This window comes from Salmo salar, chromosome 15 (assembly GCF_965601325.2).
Source record: "Salmo salar chromosome 15, fSalSal1, whole genome shotgun sequence".
NCBI lineage: Eukaryota > Metazoa > Chordata > Actinopteri > Salmoniformes > Salmonidae > Salmo > Salmo salar.
The window spans coordinates 2,451,358-2,474,582 of NC_138305.1; the positions used below are offsets into that span (position 1 = coordinate 2,451,358).

Sequence of the window (23,225 nt, forward strand, 5' to 3'; positions counted from 1 at the left end):
TCTAGTGGCTGTACAATAGAACATTCTTTATGCCTCCTGGTGACAAAGTGTTGAGTAATGTTCCTCTCAAAATAGGTTGAATCATAACTTCCACTTAGGTCAAATTTTCACTTAGTCTCCCATTAACATCAATGCATGATGCACACTCTCTCCACTGTAGAAAAGTAAGCCATTTTTAACATTCAGACCCATATAAAAGCATGCTATAGAATCTTCATTACATGTTCATCATCATCACCATCATCACCGTCATCACCACTGCCATCATCATCAGCACCACTGCCATCATCATCGTCATCATCTTCATCATCACTGCCCATCATCATCATCATCATCATCATCATAGCCTAATAGCCATATTCATCTACCTTTGATATCTATCATCTGGAGACAATAGTTGTCTGGTCTTTAAAAGCTCAGAGAATAGATAGAGGTTTAGTATTCCAACATTCAGTAGAAAATTACAAAGAGAAGAAGAGAAAGGACAAACGCCTTGTGTCGTCGTGCAAAGAAACGCCAGCTAAGATACTAGTTAATAGTGGTTGTGTAATACTGTATACTCCTCCCTAAGATACTAGTTAATAGTGGTTGTGTAATACTGTATACTCCTCCCTAAGATACTAGTTAATAGTGGTTGTGTAATACTGTATACTCCTCCCTAAGATACTAGTTAATAGTGGTTGTGTAATACTGTATACTCCTCCCTAAGATACTAGTTAATAGTGGTTGTGTAATACTGTATACTCCTCCCTAAGATACTAGTTAATAGTGGTTGTGTAATACTGTATACTCCTCCCTAAGATACTAGTTAATAGTAGTTGTGTAATACTGTATACTCCTCCCTAAGATACTAGTTAATAGTGGTTGTGTAATACTGTGTACTCCTCCCTTTTTAAATATGCTTCTTCTTTTTATATAGATTTTCAGTGCTAGTAAACACACGAAGAAGAACACAACACCACCTTTGAACATGCTGTTTTCTCTTGTTTTTCTTGGAGGGGGGAGGAGGAGGGGTCACGTGTTTGGTTAGCTCGATCACTCAGGAACACTTCCAGGGACATATACAATGAAGCCTTCATCTTTCAACTACGGAACCTCCCTTAAAATCATAAATCAACAGAGAGCAATCAAACATGAACCTGAGGGAGAAACTAAGTAAATGCACTTTATTAAACTATCCAACAAAATAAATAAATAAATAGAAACCTGAGGACGAATCAACCGGGTGACTGCCTGACTGTCCAATGCGATGGCTTCGCTAAAATTTGCCTGCCCAATAGCGACAAGACACCTAAGGTAGCCAATCACAGGCAGGCATAATGACTATGTTGGGACGGCGTCAGGAGAAAACCTTACACCTATTCGTTAAAGAGAAATAGTCCTGTGTTGATGTCTCTTCAGAGAGCGACACATCCTCACTGCTAAAGTACATGTGTGTATGAAGCCATCTATAGTGTTTAAATCCATCTGTCCATCTCTGTTGGCCTTGGCACAAACACGGTGAGTACTGTTGGCCTTGGCACAAACACGGTGAGTACTGTTGGCCCTGGCACAAACACGGTGAGTACTGTTGGCCCTGGCACAAACACGGTGAGTACTGTTGGCCTTGGCACAAACACGGTGAGTACTTTGGCCTTGGCACAAACACGGTGAGTACTGTTGGCCTTGGCACAAACACGGTGAGTACTGTTGGCCTTGGCACAAACATGGTGAGTACTGTTGGCCTTGGCACAAACACGGTGAGTACTGTTGGCCCTGGCACAAACACGGTGAGTACTGTTGGCCTTGGCACAAACACGGTGAGTACTGTTGGCCTTGGCACAAACACGGTGAGTACTGTTGGCCCTGGCACAAACATGGTGAGTACTGTTGGCCTTGGCACAAACACGGTGAGTACTGTTGGCCTTGGCACAAACACGGTGAGTACTGTTGGCCTTGGCACAAACACGGTGAGTACTGTTGGCCTTGGCACAAACACGGTGAGTACTGTTGGCCTTGGCACAAACACAGTGAGTACTGTTGGCCTTGGCACAAACACGGTGAGTACTGTTGGCCCTGCCACAAACACGGCGAATAATGTTGGCCCTGGCTCAAACACGGTGAGTACTGTTGGCCTTGGCACAAACACGGTGAGTACTGTTGGCCTTGGCACAAACACGGTGAATACTGTTGGCCTTGACACAAACACGGTGAGTACTGTTGGCCCTGGCACAAACACGGTGAGTACTGTTGGCCTTGGCACAAACACGATGAGTACTGTTGGCCTTGGCACAAACACGGTGAGTAGTAGTAACAGATTTCAATAACACTAGATAGTAAGTCAATGAGGATGATATTACAAATGAAAATATAATATACATAAAAATATCATTAAATCATAAGAAAAACAAGTCCTGGACTGACGGCAGAGGACTGAAAGGACTCCTGAAATAAAGCCTTCCTCTCCTAACTTACCTCTCTCTCATGTGGAATACCAACAACAGGGGCTCTCCCTCATACACACACCCCTCTGTATACCCTGTCAGACCTCAGTCACATCTCTCCACTCTAAAATGAGCAGCAACTACAGAGACCACAGGACAGAGAGTCAGGTGTATACAAAATAAACTCACACAGTCATACATGTGATCTCATGGCTAAAACACCTTCCATCTGCAGACCGCAGAGGCCCACATCTCTCCAGTCCACACATCCAACAGCCTGCCTGTTACATCTCCATTAAGGTCCCCTCCACATATTAAACAGGCATCAGTGACGACAGCCCTGGGCACGGCTCCCTGCAGGACCTCAGTAGTGATGTAGTTTCCACCCTTGACACGTCGTCAAACACACCCCTCATAAAAAAGTAGATGTCTTGAACATGATCTTGGGCTGAGTATAATATAATAGATAACATACAAGAAGCTAAAACAAAAACTGCCAATATCATTTTGTCACTTAATAGCCACAATAAAAAACAGCCAAATATCAAAAAACATCATGCTTCCTTAAAAGATAGTTCCTCTATCTAGAAACTCTAGAAACCACTAGCATTAAGAATTAGAATTATACAAATTACATATACAATTTCAATTGTGTAATAGCAGAAATAATAATGATAATAATGATTATAATAATAGATTTTTACTTAACTTTACATCATGTATTTCCTGTGTTAAACAACACAGGTTTAGATGGGAAGAGGAAGGGGGGACATCATGAGACAAAAGAGGAAGAATCAAACGCACACCGAGGACAAGAAAGCACCCCAACACACTCCCCTAACACTCCCCTAACACACACACCCTCAATACACTCCCTGCCCAAATCCTAATACTGGGCGTGAGTGTGTCGAGGGGAGAGTTGGAGAGGTTGGGTTTGAGGAAGGGCTGACAGTGAGTTGACAGTGGGTTGACCGTGAGTTGACAGTGAGTTAACAGTGGGTTGGGGTTGCGGTGAGAAGAGGGTTGCTGTTGTTGGATGGTTGGTTGATTGTTGAGATAGTGTCGTCAGTGGGTACAGTGGCAGACGGCGACAGACAAGGGGGCAGTAGTTGTAGAGAAGAGATGCATGCTGGGTATCCGGTGTGCGAGAGGTCTGGTGCTGCAGGCTTAGAGCCGCCCAACACTTGACATGTTCTCTGCCTCCCTCCCTCTCTCCCTCTCTCTCTCTCTCTCTCTCTCTCTCTCTCTCTCTCTCTCTCTCTCTCTCTCTCTCTCTCTCTCGCAGAGCACTCTTGTCAGACATGGCTTTGGCATTCTCCTCCTGAAATACAGGACAAGACACTATTTAACAGGCATTTTAATACTTTCTGAAACAAGTTGTAAAGGGGCGAGGGGGGACTCAATACACTTTAAAATGGTTAAAACCGCATTGAAACTGTATAAATGATACTGGACCTACATTCATACAGTTTATTGACTGTGTCCAGTTCACTAATAATCACTACATTTGTACAGTTTATTGACTGTGTCCAGTTCACTAATAATCACTACATTCATACAGTTTATTGACTGTGTCCAGCTCACTAATAATCACTACATTCATACAGTTTATTGACTGTGTCCAGTTCACTAATAATCACTACATTCATACAGTTTATTGACTGTGTCCAGCTCACTAATAATCACTACATTCATACAGTTCATTGACTGTGTCCAGCTCACTAATAATCACTACATTCATACAGTTTATTGACTGTGTCCAGTTCACTAATAATCACTACATTCATACAGTTTATTGACTGTGTCCAGCTCACTAATAATCACTACATTCATACAGTTTATTGACTGTGTCCAGCTCACTAATAATCACTACATTCATACAGTTTATTGACTGTGTCCAGCTCACTAATAATCACTACATTCATACAGTTTATTGACTGGGTCCAGCTCACTAATAATCACTACATTCATACAGTTTATTGACTGTGTCCAGTTCACTAATAATCACTACATTCATACAGTTTATTGACTGTGTCCAGTTCACTAATAATCACTACATTCATACAGTTTATTGACTGTGTCCAGCTCACTAATAATCACTACATTCATACAGTTCATTGACTGTGTCCAGCTCACTAATAATCACTACATTCATACAGTTTATTGACTGTGTCCAGTTCACTAATAATCACTACATTCATACAGTTTATTGACTGTGTCCAGCTCACTAATAATCACTACATTCATACAGTTTATTGACTGTGTCCAGTTCACTAATAATCACTACATTCATACAGTTTATTGACTGTGTCCAGCTCACTAATAATCACTACATTCATACAGTTTATTGACTGGGTCCAGTTCACTAATAATCACTACATTCGTACAGTTTATTGACTGTGTCCAGTTCACTAATAATCACTACATTCATACAGTTTATTGACTGTGTCCAGTTCACTAATAATCACTACATTCATACAGTTTATTGACTGTGTCCAGTTCACTAATAATCACTACATTCGTACAGTTTATTGACTGTGTCCAGCTCACTAATAATCACTACATTCGTACAGTTTATTGACTGTGTCCAGTTCACTAATAATCACTACATTCATACAGTTTATTGACTGGGTCCAGTTCACTAATAATCACTACATTCGTACAGTTTATTGACTGTGTCCAGCTCACTAATAATCACTACATTCATACAGTTCATTGACTGTGTCCAGCTCACTAATAATCACTACATTCGTACAGTTTATTGACTGGGTCCAGCTCACTAATAATCACTACATTCATACAGTTTATTGACTGTGTCCAGTTCACTAATAATCACTACATTCATACAGTTCATTGACTGTGTCCAGCTCACTAATAATCACTACATTCATACAGTTTATTGACTGTGTCCAGTTCACTAATAATCACTACATTCATACAGTTTATTGACTGTGTCCAGTTCACTAATAATCACTACATTCATACAGTTCATTGACTGTGTCCAGCTCACTAATAATCACTACATTTGTACAGTTTATTGACTGTGTCCAGCTCACTAATAATCACTGAGATGAAAGCTAGGCAGTCAAGGAGCATAGAAAATTCCAACATGATGGATAGACTAATCTTTGCTAATTTTGACAGAGAGGGAATATATAAATAATTTTCAGTGCTGCCCCCCCCCTCGGACCTCGTCGAAGACCGAATGCGGCCCTTTCCGTACCTCACGTACATCACTGGAGTGGCGCAGCGGGAGCGCCCGAACAGTGGAAGTGGACGTTCTGCCACTTGGAGTCCCGGCGGTGCCACACCCTAGTCTCCTCTGATTGGCTGGAGCGCGGATGGCCCAGGCCGTCGACAAATTGGGTGAGGCGGATGTAGGCGATGCAGGCGGCGTCCTCTCCAATCAGGTGGACGTGGGGGTTGAGGATGGTGGTGTGGATAGGTTTACTGTTCTTAGACAGGACTGGAGGGAGGGAGGGAGGGAGGGAGAGAGAGAGAGAGCAGCATTGTTATTGTCCATTGGTGTACTAACGAGAATTAACTCAAGTTATGAGAAGTGCTCTGTTGTTTGTTCTTACGGTTCTCAAAATAGAATCTGTGGAAGTCCATTCCCTCCACCAGGTTGCCCAGGGCCTCGGGCTCAAAGGAGGTCAGACCAGGATCACAGATCTTACTGTCGACAGAGACAAACACACGTCAATGTCTCTCTCTCTCACACACACACACACACACACACACACACACACACACACACACACACACACACACACACACACACACACACACACACACACACACACACACACACACACAGACTCTCTCTTTCTCTCTCTCTCTCAAACACACACACACACACACACACACACACACACACACACACACACACACACACACACACACACACACACACACACAGACACTCTCACACACACAGACTCTCTCTCTCTCTCACAAACACGCACACACACACACACACGCACACACACACACACACACAGACTCTCTCTCTCTCACACACACACACACACACACACACACACACACACACACACACACACACACACACACACACACACACACACACACACACACAGACTCTCTCTCTCTCTCTCTCTCTCTCACACACACACACACACACACACACACACACACACACACACACACACACACACACACACACACACACACACACACACACACACACACACACACACACATTACGATACATGTTCACACTACAAATGACTAAACCAATCATCAAATGTGTAGCAACCCACAGACACACTCTCTCTCACACACACAGACTCTCTCTCTCTCACACACACACACACACACACACACACACACCACACACACACACACACACACACACACACACACACACACACACACACACACACACACACACACACACACACAGACACTCTCACACACACAGACTCTCTCTCTCTCTCTCTCACCACACACGCACACACACACACACACACGCACACACACACACGACAGACTCTCTCTCTCTCTCACACACACACAGACAGACTCTCTCTCTCTCTCACACACCACACACACACACACACACACACACACACACACACACTCTGACTCTCTCTCACACTCAAATGAACTCACGCGTATGCCTCAAAGTCTCCATTGTTGACAGCCTGGATCAGCTGTTCAGTGATCTTAATGATGTCTTGTTTACGTGCTGTAGGAGGAAAGCAGGACAGAGTCACACACAAGTGGAGAGAACTAGAGGAGCGCGGTGAGAGTGCAGAGTACCCACCTCATACGCATGTCAACGCACGCAAACAATATTGATTAGTAATCTTGTATCAACCACCAGCACAACTACACACAAACACACACTGTTGATAACTCTCACAGCTGACCACACACACTGTTGATAACTCTCACAGCTGACCCCACACACTGTTGATAACTCTCACAGCTGACCCCACACACTGTTGATAACTCTCACAGCTGAACACACACACTGTTGATAACTCTCACAGCTGAATGAACAACCGCTTCCATTCCATCTGGCATAATATCAATCTGCAGTTAATGTTAGTTGCTACCCGTGAAACCACACAATTCACAATTTTCACTTCCAACAAGCAAAACAACACCACACAGGTAGATCAAATCAAATGTTATTAGTCACATGGGCCGAATACAACAAGTGTAGACCTTACAGTGAAATGCTTACTTACGAGCCCCTAACCAACAATGCAGTTTCGAAAAATTCTGAATAAGAATAAGAGATAAAAGTAACAGGTAGTTAAAGAGCAGCAGTAAAATAACAATAGCGGGACTATATACAGGGGGGTACCGGTACAGAGTTAATGTGCGGGGGCACCGGTTAGTTAAGGTAATATGTACATGTAGCTAGAGTTATTAAAGTGACTATACAATGATGATAACAACAGAGAGTAGCAGCAGTGTAAAAAAGGGGGAGGGGCAATGCAAATAGTCTGGGTAGCTATTTGACTAGAAGTTCAGGAGTCTTATGGCTTGGCCATAATGACCATCGTTATGTTTAGAGGAAAAAGGGAGAGATTTGCAAGCCGAAGAACACCATCCCAACCGTGAAGCACGGGTGTGGCAGCATCATGTTGTGGGGGTGCTTTGCTGCAGGAGGGACTGGTGTACTTCACAAAATAGATGGCGTCATGAGGGAGGAAAAGTGATGTGGATATATTGAAGCAACATCTCAAGACATCAGTCAGGAAGTTAAATCTTGGTCGCAAATGGGTCTTCCAAATGGACAATGACCCCAAGCATACTTCCAAAGTTGTGGCAAAATTGCTTAAGGTCAACAAAGGCAAGGTATTGGAGTGGCCATCACAAAGCCCTGACCTCAATCCTATAGAAAATGTGTGGGTAGAACTGAAAAATTGTGTGCGAGCAAGGAGGCCTACAAACCTGACTCAGTTACACCAGCTCTGTCAAGAGGAATGGGCCAAAATTCACCCAACTTATTGTGGGAAGCTTGTGGAAGGCTACCCGAAACATTTGACCCAAGTTAAACAATTTTTACTTGGATTAAATATCAGGAATTCAAAAAAACGGAGTTTAAATGTATTTGGGTAAGGTGTATGTAAACTTCCGACTTCAACTGTAATTGGTCAGGTGCCCATAAAACGGCCTCAATCCACTGCAGCGACATTCCAGTCTTTTAAATGCCCTAAAGCAAAAAATGCATCTAGAGCAACACTCAAAACACGTTGTAAACACTAAAACAATATATTCAAACCTATATGGCCTAGAGTTAGGTAAGAGGCCTGCCTCGCCTGGTATAATGATCGGGGTAACACTCGTTAGGGCTTATCACACAAGTCGGGGTGCTGAGTGAGTGGCATCACTGCGTGCACTGTAGGTATAAACCCACAGATTGGCAGATTCTCTGAGGTCAGGGGTCATGCTGAGTACTCACTCTGAGAGGTGAGGGAGAGGCTGGAGAGGGACATGGGGGGAGGAGGGGTGGTGGGGTGTGATGGGTGGGGGGTGGGCCTGGGAGCTGGTACCACCTCCGCCTCGGCGGGCGCAGGTGGAGTGGGGGCTGTGGACGGGGCGGACGACCGGCGAACATTGCTCACTAGGTCTGAGAGACGGGATACTGGTCGCAGGAGAGAGAGAGAGAGATGGAGAGAGAGCAACGGAAAGATAGAGAAGGAGAAATAAATGAAAAGAGAAGGAGAAGGTTTGGAACAGAAAATAAAATGAAAAAACCTAAGTATAAAGAACGCACACAAAGTGACATATTCTATGAAACAGAGTTAGAATGAAGATTACACATATTTAGCACATATTTAACAGATGTTATTGCGGGTGTAGAGAAATGCTTATGTTCCTTTTGGCGCTAGTGTCACGCCCTGGTGATAGAGAGGGTTTTATTCTCTATTTTGGTTAGGTCAGGGTGTGACTAGGATGGGCATTCTATGTCCTTTTTTCTATGTTTTGTATTTCTTTGTTTTGGCCTGGTATGGCTCTCAAACAGGGACAGCTGTACATCGTTGTCGCTGATTGGGAGCCATACTTAGGCAGCCTGTTTTCCTTTGGGGTTTTGTGGGTAGTTTTCTGTCTTGTGTTTTTCACCTGACAGAACTGTTGGCTTTCGTTTTTGTTTAAGTGTTTCGTCATTTATAATAAATTATGACCACTTACCACGCTGCATCTTGGTCCCCTCATTCAGACGATCGTTACAGCTAGGAACACAAGCATTTCACTACACCCGCAATAACATATGTTAAATATGTGTATATTACCAATAAAATTTTCCTATGAGAGAGAATATGGTGACATTTTGGAACACAGAGCTGATTGTCTAAACACCTGCAGTACCAGCCAAAAGTTTGGACACGCCTACTCATTCAAGGGTTTTTCTTTATTTTTACTATTTTCTACATTGTAAAATAGTAGTAAAGACATCAAAACTATGAAATACCACATATGGAATCATGTAGTAACCAAAAAAGTGTTAAACAAATCAAAATATATTTTATATTTGAGATTCTTCAAAGTGGCCACCCTTCTGTCTTGATGACAGCTTTGCACACTCTTGGCATTCTCTCAACCAGCTTCATGAGGTAGTCACCTGGAATGCATTTCAATTAACAAGTTAATTTGTGGAATTTCTTTGACAACGTAGGGGTGGTATACAGAAGATAGCCCTATTTGGTAAAAGTCCATATTATTTCAAGAACAGCTCAAATAAGCAAAGAGAAATGACAGTCAATCATTACTTTAAGACATGAAGGTCAATGCGGAAAACGTCAAGAACTTTTAAAGTTTCTTCGTGCAGTCGCAAAAACCATCAAGCACTATGATGAAACTGGCTCTCATGAGGACCGCCACAGGAAAGGAAGACCCAGAGTTACCTCTGGGTTCATTAGAGTTACCAGCCTCAGATTGGAGCCCAAATAAATGCTTCACAGAGTTCAAGTAACAGACACATCTCAACATCAACTGTTCAGAGGAGACTGCGTGAATCAGGCCTTCATGGTCGAATTGCTACGAAGAAACCACTACTAAAGGACAACAATAAGAAGAAAAGACTTGCTTGGGCCAAGAAACACGATCAATGGACTTTAGACCATTAGACCATTGATCTTTGGTCTGATGCGTACTAATTTGAGATGTTTGGTTCCAACCTCCATGACTTTGTGAGACACAGAGTAGGTGAACAGATGATCTCCGCATGTGTGGTTCCCACCGTGAAGCATGGAGGAGGGGGATTGATGGTGTGGGGGTGCTTTGCTGGTGACACTGTCAGTGCTTTATTTAGAATTCAAGGCACACTTAACCAGCATGGTTAACACAGCATTCTGCAGTGATACGCCATCCCATCTGGTTTGCACTTAGTGGGACTATCATTTTTTTTAACAGGACAATGACCCAACACACCTCCAGGCTGTGTAAGGGCTAATTGACCAAGAAGGAAAATTGATGGAGTTTTGCATCTGATGACCTGGCCTCCACAATCACCCGACCTCAACCCAATTGAGATGGTTTGGGATGAGTTGGACCGCAGAGTGAAGGAAAAGGAGCCAACAAGTGCTCAGCGTATGTGGAAACTCCTTCAAGACTGTTGGAAAAACATTTCAGGTGAAGCTGGTTGAGAGAATGCCATGAGTGTGCAAAGTTGTTTTGATGTCTTTCATTATTATTCTACAATGTAGAAAATAGTTAAAACAAAGAAAAACTATTGAAATAGTATATGTGTCCAAACTTTTGACTGGTACTGTACATTACGTCCCAAATGGCATCCTGTCCCTATCACCTACATAGTGTACTATATTTAGCCAGACCCCTATGGGCCCTGGTCAAAAGTAGTGTAAGAATAGGGTACCATTTGTTACGCATCCCTGTAGTGCACTTACGCTGCATGGGGGTGTGTGCCATGGGTGGGGAGGCGGTGGAGGGGGCGGCTGGAGGGGGTGTGCTGGTGCCTCCCTCCCTGTCAGACATGGGCCCTGACGCCCTGCGTACAACGCCAAACAGGTCTGGCAGCTTAGAGGCTGGGGGAGGGAGGGAGGGAGGCAGGGAGAGGCAGCGAGGGAAGGAGGCAGGGAGAGGGAGTGAGGGAGGGAGGCAATGAATATGAATAAAATAAAAAAGAACAGAAAATCTTCACAAATAAACTGCATGCCAAAAAGGAGAAAAAGCTGAAACAGAATCCCTGCATGTGCCATTGGGACTGTGATGCTGTTCTGTCTGTGTCCACCAGTGGGAGACAGTGAGCCGCTACACATACAGAAGGCTCAAAATGAAGGCTCAAAATGGAACGACAGGAGAGGGGGATGAAGGGATTGGAGATACAGAGAGGAGTGAGGGATGAGATGAAACAGAGTAGGGTGTAAATCTCTAAATCTCTCTACACAAGATGCAATGGCAAGTTTTTTCATACTAGGCTAAGTTATAATTATAGGCTAGTTTTTGTTAGACAATGTGGTCTCTACTCATATTTGTATAATACAGGCTTTATTCACAACAGTTGTTAGACATGATTGTTTGATATTAACACTGACGATTAGTGAAGAAGGACAACATTTTTATTTATCCATTATATTTTACCAGGTAAGTTGACTGAGAACACATTCTCATTTGCAGCAACAACCTGGGGAATAGTTACAGGGGAGAGGAGGGGGATGAATGAGACAATTGGAAACTGGGGATTATTAGGTGACCATGATGGTTTGAGGGCCAGATTGGGAATTTAGCCAGGACACCAGGGTTAACACCCCTACTCTTACGATAAGTGCCATGGGATCTTAAATTACCTCAGAGTCAGGACACCCATTTAACGTCCCATCCAAAAGACAGCACCCTACACAGGGCAATGTCCCCAATCACTGCCCTGAGGCATTGCGATATTTTTTTTATATTAGACCAGAGGAAAGAGTGCCTCCTACTGGCCCTCCAACACCAATTCCAGCAGCATCTGGTCTCCCATCCAGGGACTGACCAGGACCAACTCTGCTTAGCTTCATAAGCAGGCCAGTAGTGGGATGCAGGGTGGTATGCTGCTGGGTTAACTCAAGCCACATCATTAAGAAGGACGTGGGTTCACTCAAGCCACATCATTAAGAAGTACATGGGTTAACTCAAGCCACATCATTAAGAAGGACATGGGTTCACTCAAGCCACATCATTCAGAAGGAAAACATGGGTTCACTCAAGCCACATCATTCAGAAGGACAACCTGGGTTCACTCAAGCCAGATCATTAGGAAGGACATGGGTTCACTCAAGCTACATCGTTCAGAAGGAAAACATGGGTTCACTCATGCCACATCATTCAGAAGGACATGGGTTCACTCAAGCCACATCATTCAGAAGGACATGGGTTCACTCAAGCCACATCATTAAGAAGGACATGGGTTCACTCAAGCCACATCATTCAGAAGGAAAACATGGGTTCACTCAAGCCACATCATTCAGAAGGACAACCTGGGTTCACTCAAGCCAGATCATTAGGAAGGACATGGGTTCACTCATGCCACATCATTCAGAAGGACATGGGTTCACTCAAGCCACATCATTCAGAAGGACATGGGTTCACTCAAGCCACATCATTCAGAAGGAAAACATGGGTTCACTCAAGCCACATCATTCAGAAGGACAACCTGGGTTCACTCAAGCCAGATCATTAGGAAGGACATGGGTTCACTCAAGCTACATCGTTCAGAAGGAAAACATGGGTTCACTCATGCCACATCATTCAGAAGGACATGGGTTCACTCAAGCTACATCGTTCAGAAGGAAAACATGGGTTCACTCAAGCCACATCATTCAGAAGGATATGGGTTCACTCAAGCCACATCATTCAGGGTTTCAGTGTTCTATAACTAAGTTCTGATGGTGAATACACACACAGGGTGTGTTAGCCATAAGTCACTCAGTAAGTCAACACACTGAGTCAACCAGGGTTGACTGTAAGAGCATGTATGTGTGTGTGAGCGTTTATACATACGTGTATGTGTGAGCGTTTATGAATAAGTGTGTGTGTGTGTGTGTGTGTGTGTGTGTGTGTGTGTGTGTGTGTGTGTGTGTGTGTGTGTGTGTGTGTGTGTGTGTGTGTGTGTGTGTGTGTGTGAGCGTTTATGCATAAGTGTGTGTGTGTGTGTGTGTGTGTGTGTGTGTGTGTGTGTGTGTGTGTGTGTGTGTGTGTGTGTGTGCGTTTATGCATAAGTGTGTGTGTGTGTGTGTGTGTGAGCGTTTATGCATAAGTGTGTGTGTGTGTGTGTGTGTGTGTGTGTGTGTGTGTATGTGTGTGTGTGTGTGTGTGTGTGTGTGTGTGTGTGTGTGTGTGTGTGTGTGTGTGTGTGCGTGTGTGTGTGTGTGTGTGAGCGTTTATGCATAAGTGTGTGTGTGTGTGTGTGTGTGTGTGTGTGTGTGTGTGTGTGTGTGTGTGTGTGTGTGTGTGTGTGTGTGTGTGTGTGCGTGTGTGCGTGTGTGTCTTGACTTGCAGCAGGCTGAGGGGCAGGGGACCTGTGGCTGAGGGGCAGGGTACCTGTGGCTGAGGGGCAGGGTACCTGTGGCTGAGGGGCAGGGGACCTGTGGCTGAGGGGAGGGGACCTGTGGCTGAGGGGCAGGAGTGTCAGGCTGAGACAGTCTTAACTGAACTTTCTATACTCTTCCCTGATCTCTCACACACACACACACACACACACACACACAACAGACAGAACAATGGGAAGAGATGGATGGAAAAGAAGCTGAAAGAATGAATGAATCACAACATGTAGGAGGTGAATGGAAAGCAAATAAACACCCACTAACAATTTTAAATCTCTGTATTTAATCTATCTTGGTTACGTTCCAAATGGCAGCCTATTCCCCAAACACTGCTACTTATGACAAGGACCCATAGGGGATAGGGGGCCATTTGTGAGGTATCAGTACACTAGATGTATTAAACACCTCCTAATGTCTTTGTTGTGGTTGAATGTTAATACAGCAAGCTAATTGGTTCTGTGCTTTATTGAAGAAGTTAATTATCCAGGATGATAATTATGATCATGGTGATAATTACTATGGATAAAATGGCACCATATTCCCTACAGAGTGCACTACTTTTGACCAGGGCTCTATTTACTTTTCCCTTTATAGTGTACTGTTTTTTTGAAATCAGAGATCTGGTCGAAAGTATTTCACTATATAGGGCAGGGTTCCCCAACTGGCGTTCTGCGTGCCGAATTTGGCCCGCGGGTGGTCTTACTTGGCTACTCAAGTTTTTTTTGTTTTTTTTCATACATTTTTTTTTCTTTCCCTTTTTCTCCCCAATTTCATGATATATAATTGGTAGTTACAGTCTTGTCTCATCGCTGCAACTCCCGTACAGACTCGGGAGAGGCGAAGGTCGAGAGCCGTGCGTCCTCCGAAACACAACCCAGACAAGCCGCACTGCATCTTGACAAAGTTCCCGCTGAACCCGGAGGCTAGCTGCGCCAATGTGTCGGAGGAAACACTGTATACCTGGCGACCGTGTCAGTGTGCAATGCGTCCGGCCTGCCACAGGAGTCGCTAGTGCACAATGGGACAAGAACATTCCTGCCGGCCAAACCCTCCCCTGACGATGCTGGGCCAATTATGTGCCGCCCCATGGGTCTCCCGGTCTCGGCCGACTGCGACAGAGCCTGGACTCGAACCAGGATCTCTAGTGGCACAGCTAGCACAGCGATGCAGTGCCTTAGACCACTGCGGCACTAGGGAGGCCGGCTCCCCAAGTTTTCTGAGCAATTATTATAATATTTTTTCAATTGTCATTTTTGGGCATAAAATATTGTAAAAACACCAGGAAGTCAGCTCCAAGTGGTGTTTTTATTTTGGAAATCTGTACCCAAGTGTTCCCACGCATAATAGAGAGACACGTGATCATTATTACAAATGTAATATTCCTCTAATTGTGTAACCGGGCTAAGATAGGACCATATACCTCTCTCAACAGTTTAAAATGTCTCCACCTGTGTCACAGAATTGGTACCTTTTTGGTGCTAAAGCTTGCTAAGACCTTGTCAAGGGGGGGCTTTCACATGTGTCAAGGGGGGCTGATCACCAGTTCGAGCCCGGGAAGGGGGCTGGGAGAGTGAAGGAAGCTATACCGCTGAGCTAGCACAGTGAAGGAAGGTATACCACTAAGCTAGCACAGTGAAGGATGCTATACCTCTAAGCTAGCACAGTGAAGGAAGCTATACCGCTAAGCTAGCAAAGTGAAGGAAAATATACCGCTAAGCTAGCATAGTGAAGGAAGCTATACCGCTAAGCTAGCACAGTGAAGGAAGCTATACCGCTAAGCTAGCACAGTGAAGGAAGCTATACCGCTAAGCTAGCACAGTGAAGGAAGCTATACCGCTAAACTAGCACAGTGAAGGAAGCTACAGTGCTAAGCTAGCACAGTGAAGGACGCTATACTGCTATATAAGCTAGCACAGTGACGTCTGTTACATGTGGGAATATTGGATCGCCTACTACACTGGGGGAAGAGCAACAAGTGTTCTGCTATTCAGAGAGTAGAAAACACAGGAACATACCAGGAACATGCTGTGCCACACAGAGATGTAGTGTACTGTATGACAGGAGGATGCTTTCTGTACACAGAGATGTAGTGTACTGTAGGACAGGAGGATGCTTTCTGTACACAGAGATGTAGTGTACTGTAGGACAGGAGGATGCTTTCTGTACACAGAGATGTAGTGTACTGTAGGACAGGAGGATGCTTTCTGTACACAGAGATGTAGTGTACTGTAGGACAGGAGGATGCTTTCTGTACACAGAGATGTAGTGTACTGTAGGAAAGGAGGATGCTTCCTGTACACAGAGATGTAGTGTACTGTAGGACAGGAGGATGCTTTCTGCACAGTTCAACAATCCACCAACTTAAAATAAACATCAAGCAAATACAGCTGATCGCATCAGGCGACTCTCCACTGTCACACACACGCGCACACACACATTAATTTAATGTCCGTGTTGATGAGCATTTTGCTAGAAAACACTACGGCACAGGAACAGTACACTAACAGTACGTCTATTAGCGCTGTGTACCAGAATAGTACAGTAGCCTATCAGAGTTCTTCTCTAGTGCTATGTATCCCAGGTGGCGCTACGGCTTCTACATGATTGTGTCTAACATGGCTCTGTTTCCTGCCACAGGCTAAATATACACACAAGGTGCCCTTGGTCTGCTCCTGTGGGGGTCTACCAGAAAGCTGGGTATATAGCTGTACAGCACAGAGAGGAAAGCTACAGAACAGCTCACTTCTCCTGTGGGGGGCTAGGGAGTTGGGGGTTGGACGATAAAAGGGAGGTACAGTCTCTATAGAGGGGGTGGGGTAACTGCTGGAATTCTTCACACTGGAACACTGCTTCAGTGACCTGCATTAGAGAGAACTCATTGTTCTTAGCTCATGGACATACACACGTACACACGCACACACGCACACACATACACACACACACACACACAAACGCACACACATACTCACACACACACACGCACGCACGCACACACACACACACACACACACTCACACACACACGCACGCACACACACACACTCACACACACACACACACATCTCTCTCCAGTGTCCAGTCCTTACCTTTCACATCCTCATCCTCCACAGTGGTACTGCTGTCAGTAGATTCCTACAGAGGGGAGGGAGAAGCACCATCAGATAGGAACACACACATCCACACACATCCACACACATCCACGCACACATCCACACACACATCCACACACATCCACACACACATCCACACACATCCACACACAGACACACACACACATCCACACACACACACACACACACACACACACACACACACACACACACACACACACACACACACACACACACACACACACACACACACACACACACACACATCCACACACACACATACACACACACACACACACAGGCACACACACACAGGCACACACACACACACACAAACACACAAACAACACATCTTAAGATCACGAGAACATGCAAAACACAAACCCAATTGTCTTTTCACTGCTTATATGAAATCATTGAATCAATCAATTAAATGTCACACAAAGAATACACACAACACCTTGCAGGGAGTTTGCGTTTAGGCCTTGACTTCAACACAATGAACAGGTCTCGACTTCAACACAATGAACAGGCCCGGACTTCAACACAATGAACAGGTCCAGACTTCAACACAATGAACAGGTCTCGACTTCAACACAATGAACAGGCCCAGACTTCAACACAATGAACAGGCCCGGACTTCAACACAATGAACAGGTCCAGACTTCAACACAATGAACATGCCCGGACATCAACAGAATGAACAGGCCCAGACTTCAACACAATGAACAGGTCTCGACTTCAACACAATGAACAGGTCTCGACTTCAACACAATGAACAGGCCCAGACTTCAACACACTGAACATGCCCGGACTTCAACACAATGAACAGGCCCAGACTTCAACACAATGAACAGGCCCCGACTTCAACACAATGAACAGGTCTCGACTTCAACAAAAAGAACAGGCCCAGACTTCAACACAATGAACAGGCCCAGACTTCAACACAATGAACGGGCCCCGACTTCAACACAATGAACAGGCCCCGACTCCAACACAATGAACAGGTCTCGACTTCAACACAATGAACAGGTCCCGACTTCAACAAAAAGAACAGGCCCAGACTTCAACACAATGAACAGGTCTCGACTTCAACACAATGAACAGGCCCAGACTTCAACACAATGAACAGGTCCCGACTTCAACACAATGAACAGGTCCCGACTTCAACACAATGAACAGGTCTCGACTTCAACACAATGAACAGGCCCAGACTTCAACACAATGAACAGGCCCAGACTTCAACACAATGAACAGGTCCCGACTTCAACAAAATGAACAGGTCTCGACTTCAACAAAAAGAACAGGCCCAGACTTCAACACAATGAACAGGCCCCGACTTCAACACGATGAACAGGCCCAGACTTCAACACATCTCAGAGTAGACCTTAACTTCAACACATCTCAGAATAGTCCTTAACTTCAACACATCTCAGAGTAGACCTTAACTTCAACACAACACATCTCAGAGTAGACCTTAACTTCAACACATCTCAGAGTAAACCTTAACTTCAACACATCTCAGAGTAGACCTTAACTTCAACACCACATCTCAGAGTAGACCTTAACTTCAACACCACATCTCAGAGTAGACCTTAACTTCAACACATCTCAGAGTAGACCTTACCTTCAACACATCTCAGAGTAGACCTTAACTTCAACACATTACATCTCAGAGTAGACCTTAACTTCAACACATCACATCTCAGAGTAGACCTTAACTTCAACACATCTCAGAGTAGACCTTAACTTCAACACATCTCAGAGTAGACCTTAACTTCAACACATCACATCTCAGAGTAGACCTTAACTTCAACACATCTCAGAGTAGACCTTATCTTCAACACATCTCAGAGTAGACCTTAACTTCAACACATCACATCTCAGAGTAGACCTTAACTTCAACACATCTCAGAGTAGACCTTAACTTCAACACATCTCAGAGTAGACCTTAACTTCAACACATCTCAGAGTAGACCTTACCTTCAACACATCTCAGAGTAGACCTTAACTTCAACACATCACATCTCAGAGTAGACCTCAACTTCAACACATCACATCTCAGAGTAGACCTTAACTTCAACACATCTCAGAGTAGACCTTAACTTCAACACATCTCAGAGTAGACCTTAACCTGTTGGGTCTAGGGGGCAGCATTTGCACGTCTGGATAAAAAAAATGTACCCGATTTAATCTGGTTACTAATCCTACCCAGTAACTAGAATATGCATATACTTATTATATATGGATAGAAAACACTCTAAAGTTTCCAAAACTGTTTGAATGGTGTCTGTGAGTATAACAGAACTCATTTGGCAGGCAAAACCCTGAGACATTTTCTGACAGGAAGTGGATACCTGATGTGTTGTATTGACTTTAAACCTCTCCCATTGAAAAACACAGGGGTTTAGGAATATTTTGGCACTTCCTATTGCTTCCACTAGATGTCACCAGCCTTTACAAAGTGTTTTGAGTCTTCTGGAGGGAGATCTGACCGAACAAGAGCCATGGAACGGTGATGTCCCATTAGACACCTGGCGCGCTACTTCATGTTGGGTACCCTCGTTCCAATACGTTATAAAAGGCTATGCATTCGTCCACCTTGAATATTATTCATGTTCTGGTTAAAAAAGGCCCTAATGATTTATGCTATACAACGTTTGACATGTTTGAACGAACGGAAATATATTTTTTCCCCTCGTTCATGACGAGAAGTCCGGCTGGCTTACATCATGTGCTAACGAGACTGAGATTTTTGGACATAAATGATGAGCTTTTTTGAACAAAACTACATTCGTTATGGACCTGTGATACCTGGAAGTGACATCTGATGAAGAGAATCAAAGGTAATGGATTATTTACATAGTATTTTCGATTTTAGATCTCCCCAACATGACGTCTAGTCTGTATCGCAACGCGTATTTTTCTGGGCACAGTGCTCAGATTATTGCAAAGTGTGATTTCCCAGTAAGGTTATTTTTAAATCTGGCAAGTTGATTGCGTTCAAAAGATGTAAATCTATAATTCTTTAAATGACAATATAATATTTTACCAATGTTTTCTAATTTTAATTATTTAATTTGTGACGCTGACTTGACTGCCGGTTATTGGAGGGAAACGATTTCCTCAACATCAATGCCATAGTAAAACGCTGTTTTTGTATATAAATATGAACTTGATAGAACTAAAAATGCATGCATTGTCTAACATAATGTCCTAGGAGTGTCATCTGATGGAGATTGTAAAAGGTTAGTGTATCATTTTAGCTGGTTTTATGGTTTTGGTGACCCTGTCTTTGACTTGACAAAACATTACACACAACTCTTGTAAATGTACTGTCCTAACATACTCTAAATTTATGCTTTCGCCGTAAAACCTTTTTGAAATCGTAAAACGTGGTTAGATTAAGGAGATGTTTATCTTTCAAATGGTGTAACATAGTTGTATTTTTGAAAAATTTGAATTTTGACATTTATTTGGATTCAAATTTGCCGCTCTTGAAATGCACCTGCTGTTGATGGAGTGCACCACAGGTGGCACGCTAGCGTCCCACCTAGCCCCAAGAGGTTAACTTCAACACATCTCAGAGTAGACCTTAACTTCAACACATCTCAGAGTAGACCTTAACTTCAACACATCTCAGAGTAGACCTTAACTTCAACACATCTCAGAGTAGACCTTAACTTCAACACATCACATCTCAGAGTAGACCTTAACTTCAATACATCTCAGAGTAGACCTTAACTTCAACACATCTCAGAGTAGACCTTAACTTCAACACAACACATCTCACAAACACATTAAGCTGAAAGCCTATTTGTTTGAAGCCAGGTATATTTGTTTGAAGCCAGGTGTATTTGTTTGAAGCCAGGTCTATTTGTTTGAAGCCAGGTCTATTTGTTTGAAGCCAGGTATATTTGTTTGAAGCCAGGTCTATTTGTTTGAAGCCAGGTCTATTTGTTTGAAGCCAGGTCTATTTGTTTGAAGCCAGGTATATTTGTTTGAAGCCAGGTATATTTGTTTGAAGCCAGGTCTATTTGTTTGAAGCCAGGTCTATTTGTTTGAAGCCAGGTCTATTTGTTTAAAGCCAGGTCTATTTGTTTGAAGCCAGGTCTATTTGTTTGAAGCCAGGTCTATTTGTTTGAAGCCAGGTCTATTTGTTTGAAGCCAGGTCTATTTGTTTGAAGCCAGGTATATTTGTTTTAATCCAGGTGTATTTGTTTGAAGCCAGGTATATTTGTTTGAAGCCAGGTGTATTTGTTTGAAGCCAGGTAACCCACCCATGGACATCCCTAGGAAAGCAGCATGTCTTTAGGATCCAACCTCTGACTTCAGCCTGCCCCCTCCACTCGTCCCCTTTACAGTCCATTTCACTACTGCCTTATACCACCTGTGTGTGTGTACGTGTGTGTGTGTGTGTGTGTGTGTGTATGTGTGTGTGTGTGTGTGTACGTGTGTGTGTGTGTGTGCGTGCGTGCGTGTGTGTGTGTGTGTGTACGTGTGTGTGTGTGTGTGTGTGTGTGTGTGTGTGTGTGTGTGTGTGTGTGTGTGTGTGTGCGTGTGTGTGTGTGTGTGTGTGTGTGTGTGTGTGTGAGTGTGTGTGCACCTAATACCACCAGTGTGGGTGTTAACACGGCCTTGCGTTGTCTTGCCTTGCCTGAGGAAACATTAATTCACACCTACAGCTTCCTCCCCTCCTCCCCTCTTGCTCACTTCTGTCTTAGAAATATGATCTAGAATCTATGTTGAATCAATGTGACATCCATTCCCCTACATTCATCTCTTCCATTCCCCTAATAACCTGTAATATGTTGCTCTCCACAGGATGCTGTGTCTCTCGCCGAAGGCCTGCCAGAGGAAGAGTTTTAGACTTCGGCCTGTATGGTACCCTGTTCCCTACATAGTGCACTACTTTTGACCATGGGCCCTGGTCAAACTAATTGCACTATATAGGGAATAAGGTGCTGTTTGGGATTCAGACTAAGGAGTTCTGATTTCCAATTAGTGTATTTAAAGGGCAGGACATGGAGACGTTGGCCTCATTTGGAACACTTCTACACCGGAGAATTCCACAGAGGAGTGTGTGTGATGTAGTGTGTGTGTGTGTGTGTGTGTGTGTGTGTGTGTGTGTGTGTGTGTGTGTGTGTGTGTGTGTGTGTGTGTGTGTGTGTGTGTGTGTGTGTGTGTGTGTGTGGAATTCTGAACCCCAAAATCTTTCTGAACAACAAAATTATTCACAAATTCCTGATATGAACTGACCTACTCAACATCGTAGATAAATGTGACATACAACCATTAAAATTCTATTAGACTCTGTTGTTATTCTCCTCCCAGACGTATGATTCGTCTGAAATCAAGCCCTATTCCCCACAGTATATAGTGCACTACTTTTGACCAGAGCCCTATGGGCCTAGTGCACTACCCGATGCACCCTAGTGCACTACCCGATGGACCCTAGTCAAAAGTAGTGCACTACATAGAAATAGGGCGCCATTAAGGACGCAGATAGTAGATAGTAGATCTACTGCATAGGCTGCATTTAACACAAAAATCTGTCACTGACAAACAGATTGATAGATAGAAAGACAGATAGATAAGGGGGAAATGAAACCAGTAGATAAATACAGCCTACAGATGCTACAGATGCTGTCTAACAGGGACCAACAATGGAACAAATAGATTGATAGATAGAAAGACAGATAGACATGGGGAGATTAAACCAGTGGATAAATACAGGCTACAGATGCTGCAGTACAGTATGAACACAAACACTGTAGACGCTCACAGTGCCAACCAAGGGAGGAAGCAGAGCAGAGGCTGTTGACATTCCCACAGGGGCCACGGTTGATTTCAGGCTATTACATAAGTCCTGTAGGTTTGGTGCAGTTAGGCCACATGGGGACAATATTTCACCCACACCCGCACATACACACACACCCTTAGGGACAGATTTAATTCTGTAATGGTTTGCCTCAGTGTAAAGTCACTTTGTACCCCAGTAAAACATCAAGGGGTTGAAATGTACTGGATTGATTTGAAAGATTACTGAATGAGAGGCGTTAACAGGTACAAACAAACATACTGTATGCTTTGTACGTCTGTCCATTACGGTCAGTAGCACATGCAAGTCCCTGAAGAACTGTACACTCTTTTCAAAAGGGTCCTCGGCTG

The 23,225-nt window shown here is 43.9% G+C and overlaps 1 protein-coding gene across 16 annotated transcripts in view; it reads right to left on the reverse strand.

Moving 5' to 3' along the window:
• Window positions 1–1,136: 1,136 nt before the first annotated feature.
• Window positions 1,137–23,225, reverse strand: part of LOC100195738 (calcium/calmodulin-dependent protein kinase type II subunit beta) — a 222,652-nt gene continuing 200,563 nt past the window's right edge. For 7 of the 16 annotated variants that reach the window (XM_045695285.2, XM_045695280.2, XM_045695278.2 and 4 more), the window contains 7 exons: window positions 17,031–17,076; window positions 11,309–11,446; window positions 8,863–9,045; window positions 7,056–7,131; window positions 6,005–6,099; window positions 5,647–5,889; window positions 1,137–3,744 (listed from right to left, as the gene is read on the reverse strand). In XM_045695285.2, coding sequence (XP_045551241.2) covers window positions 5,657–5,889; window positions 6,005–6,099; window positions 7,056–7,131; window positions 8,863–9,045; window positions 11,309–11,446; window positions 17,031–17,076 — 771 coding nt within the window. In that variant the 3' untranslated portion in view covers window positions 1,137–3,744; window positions 5,647–5,656. Of the gene's footprint in view, window positions 3,745–5,646; window positions 5,890–6,004; window positions 6,100–7,055; window positions 7,132–8,862; window positions 9,046–11,308; window positions 11,447–17,030; window positions 17,077–23,225 lie in introns of those variants that run through there. The other 9 variants (XM_045695306.2, XM_045695305.2, XM_045695303.2 and 6 more) reach the window with 3 other exon arrangements.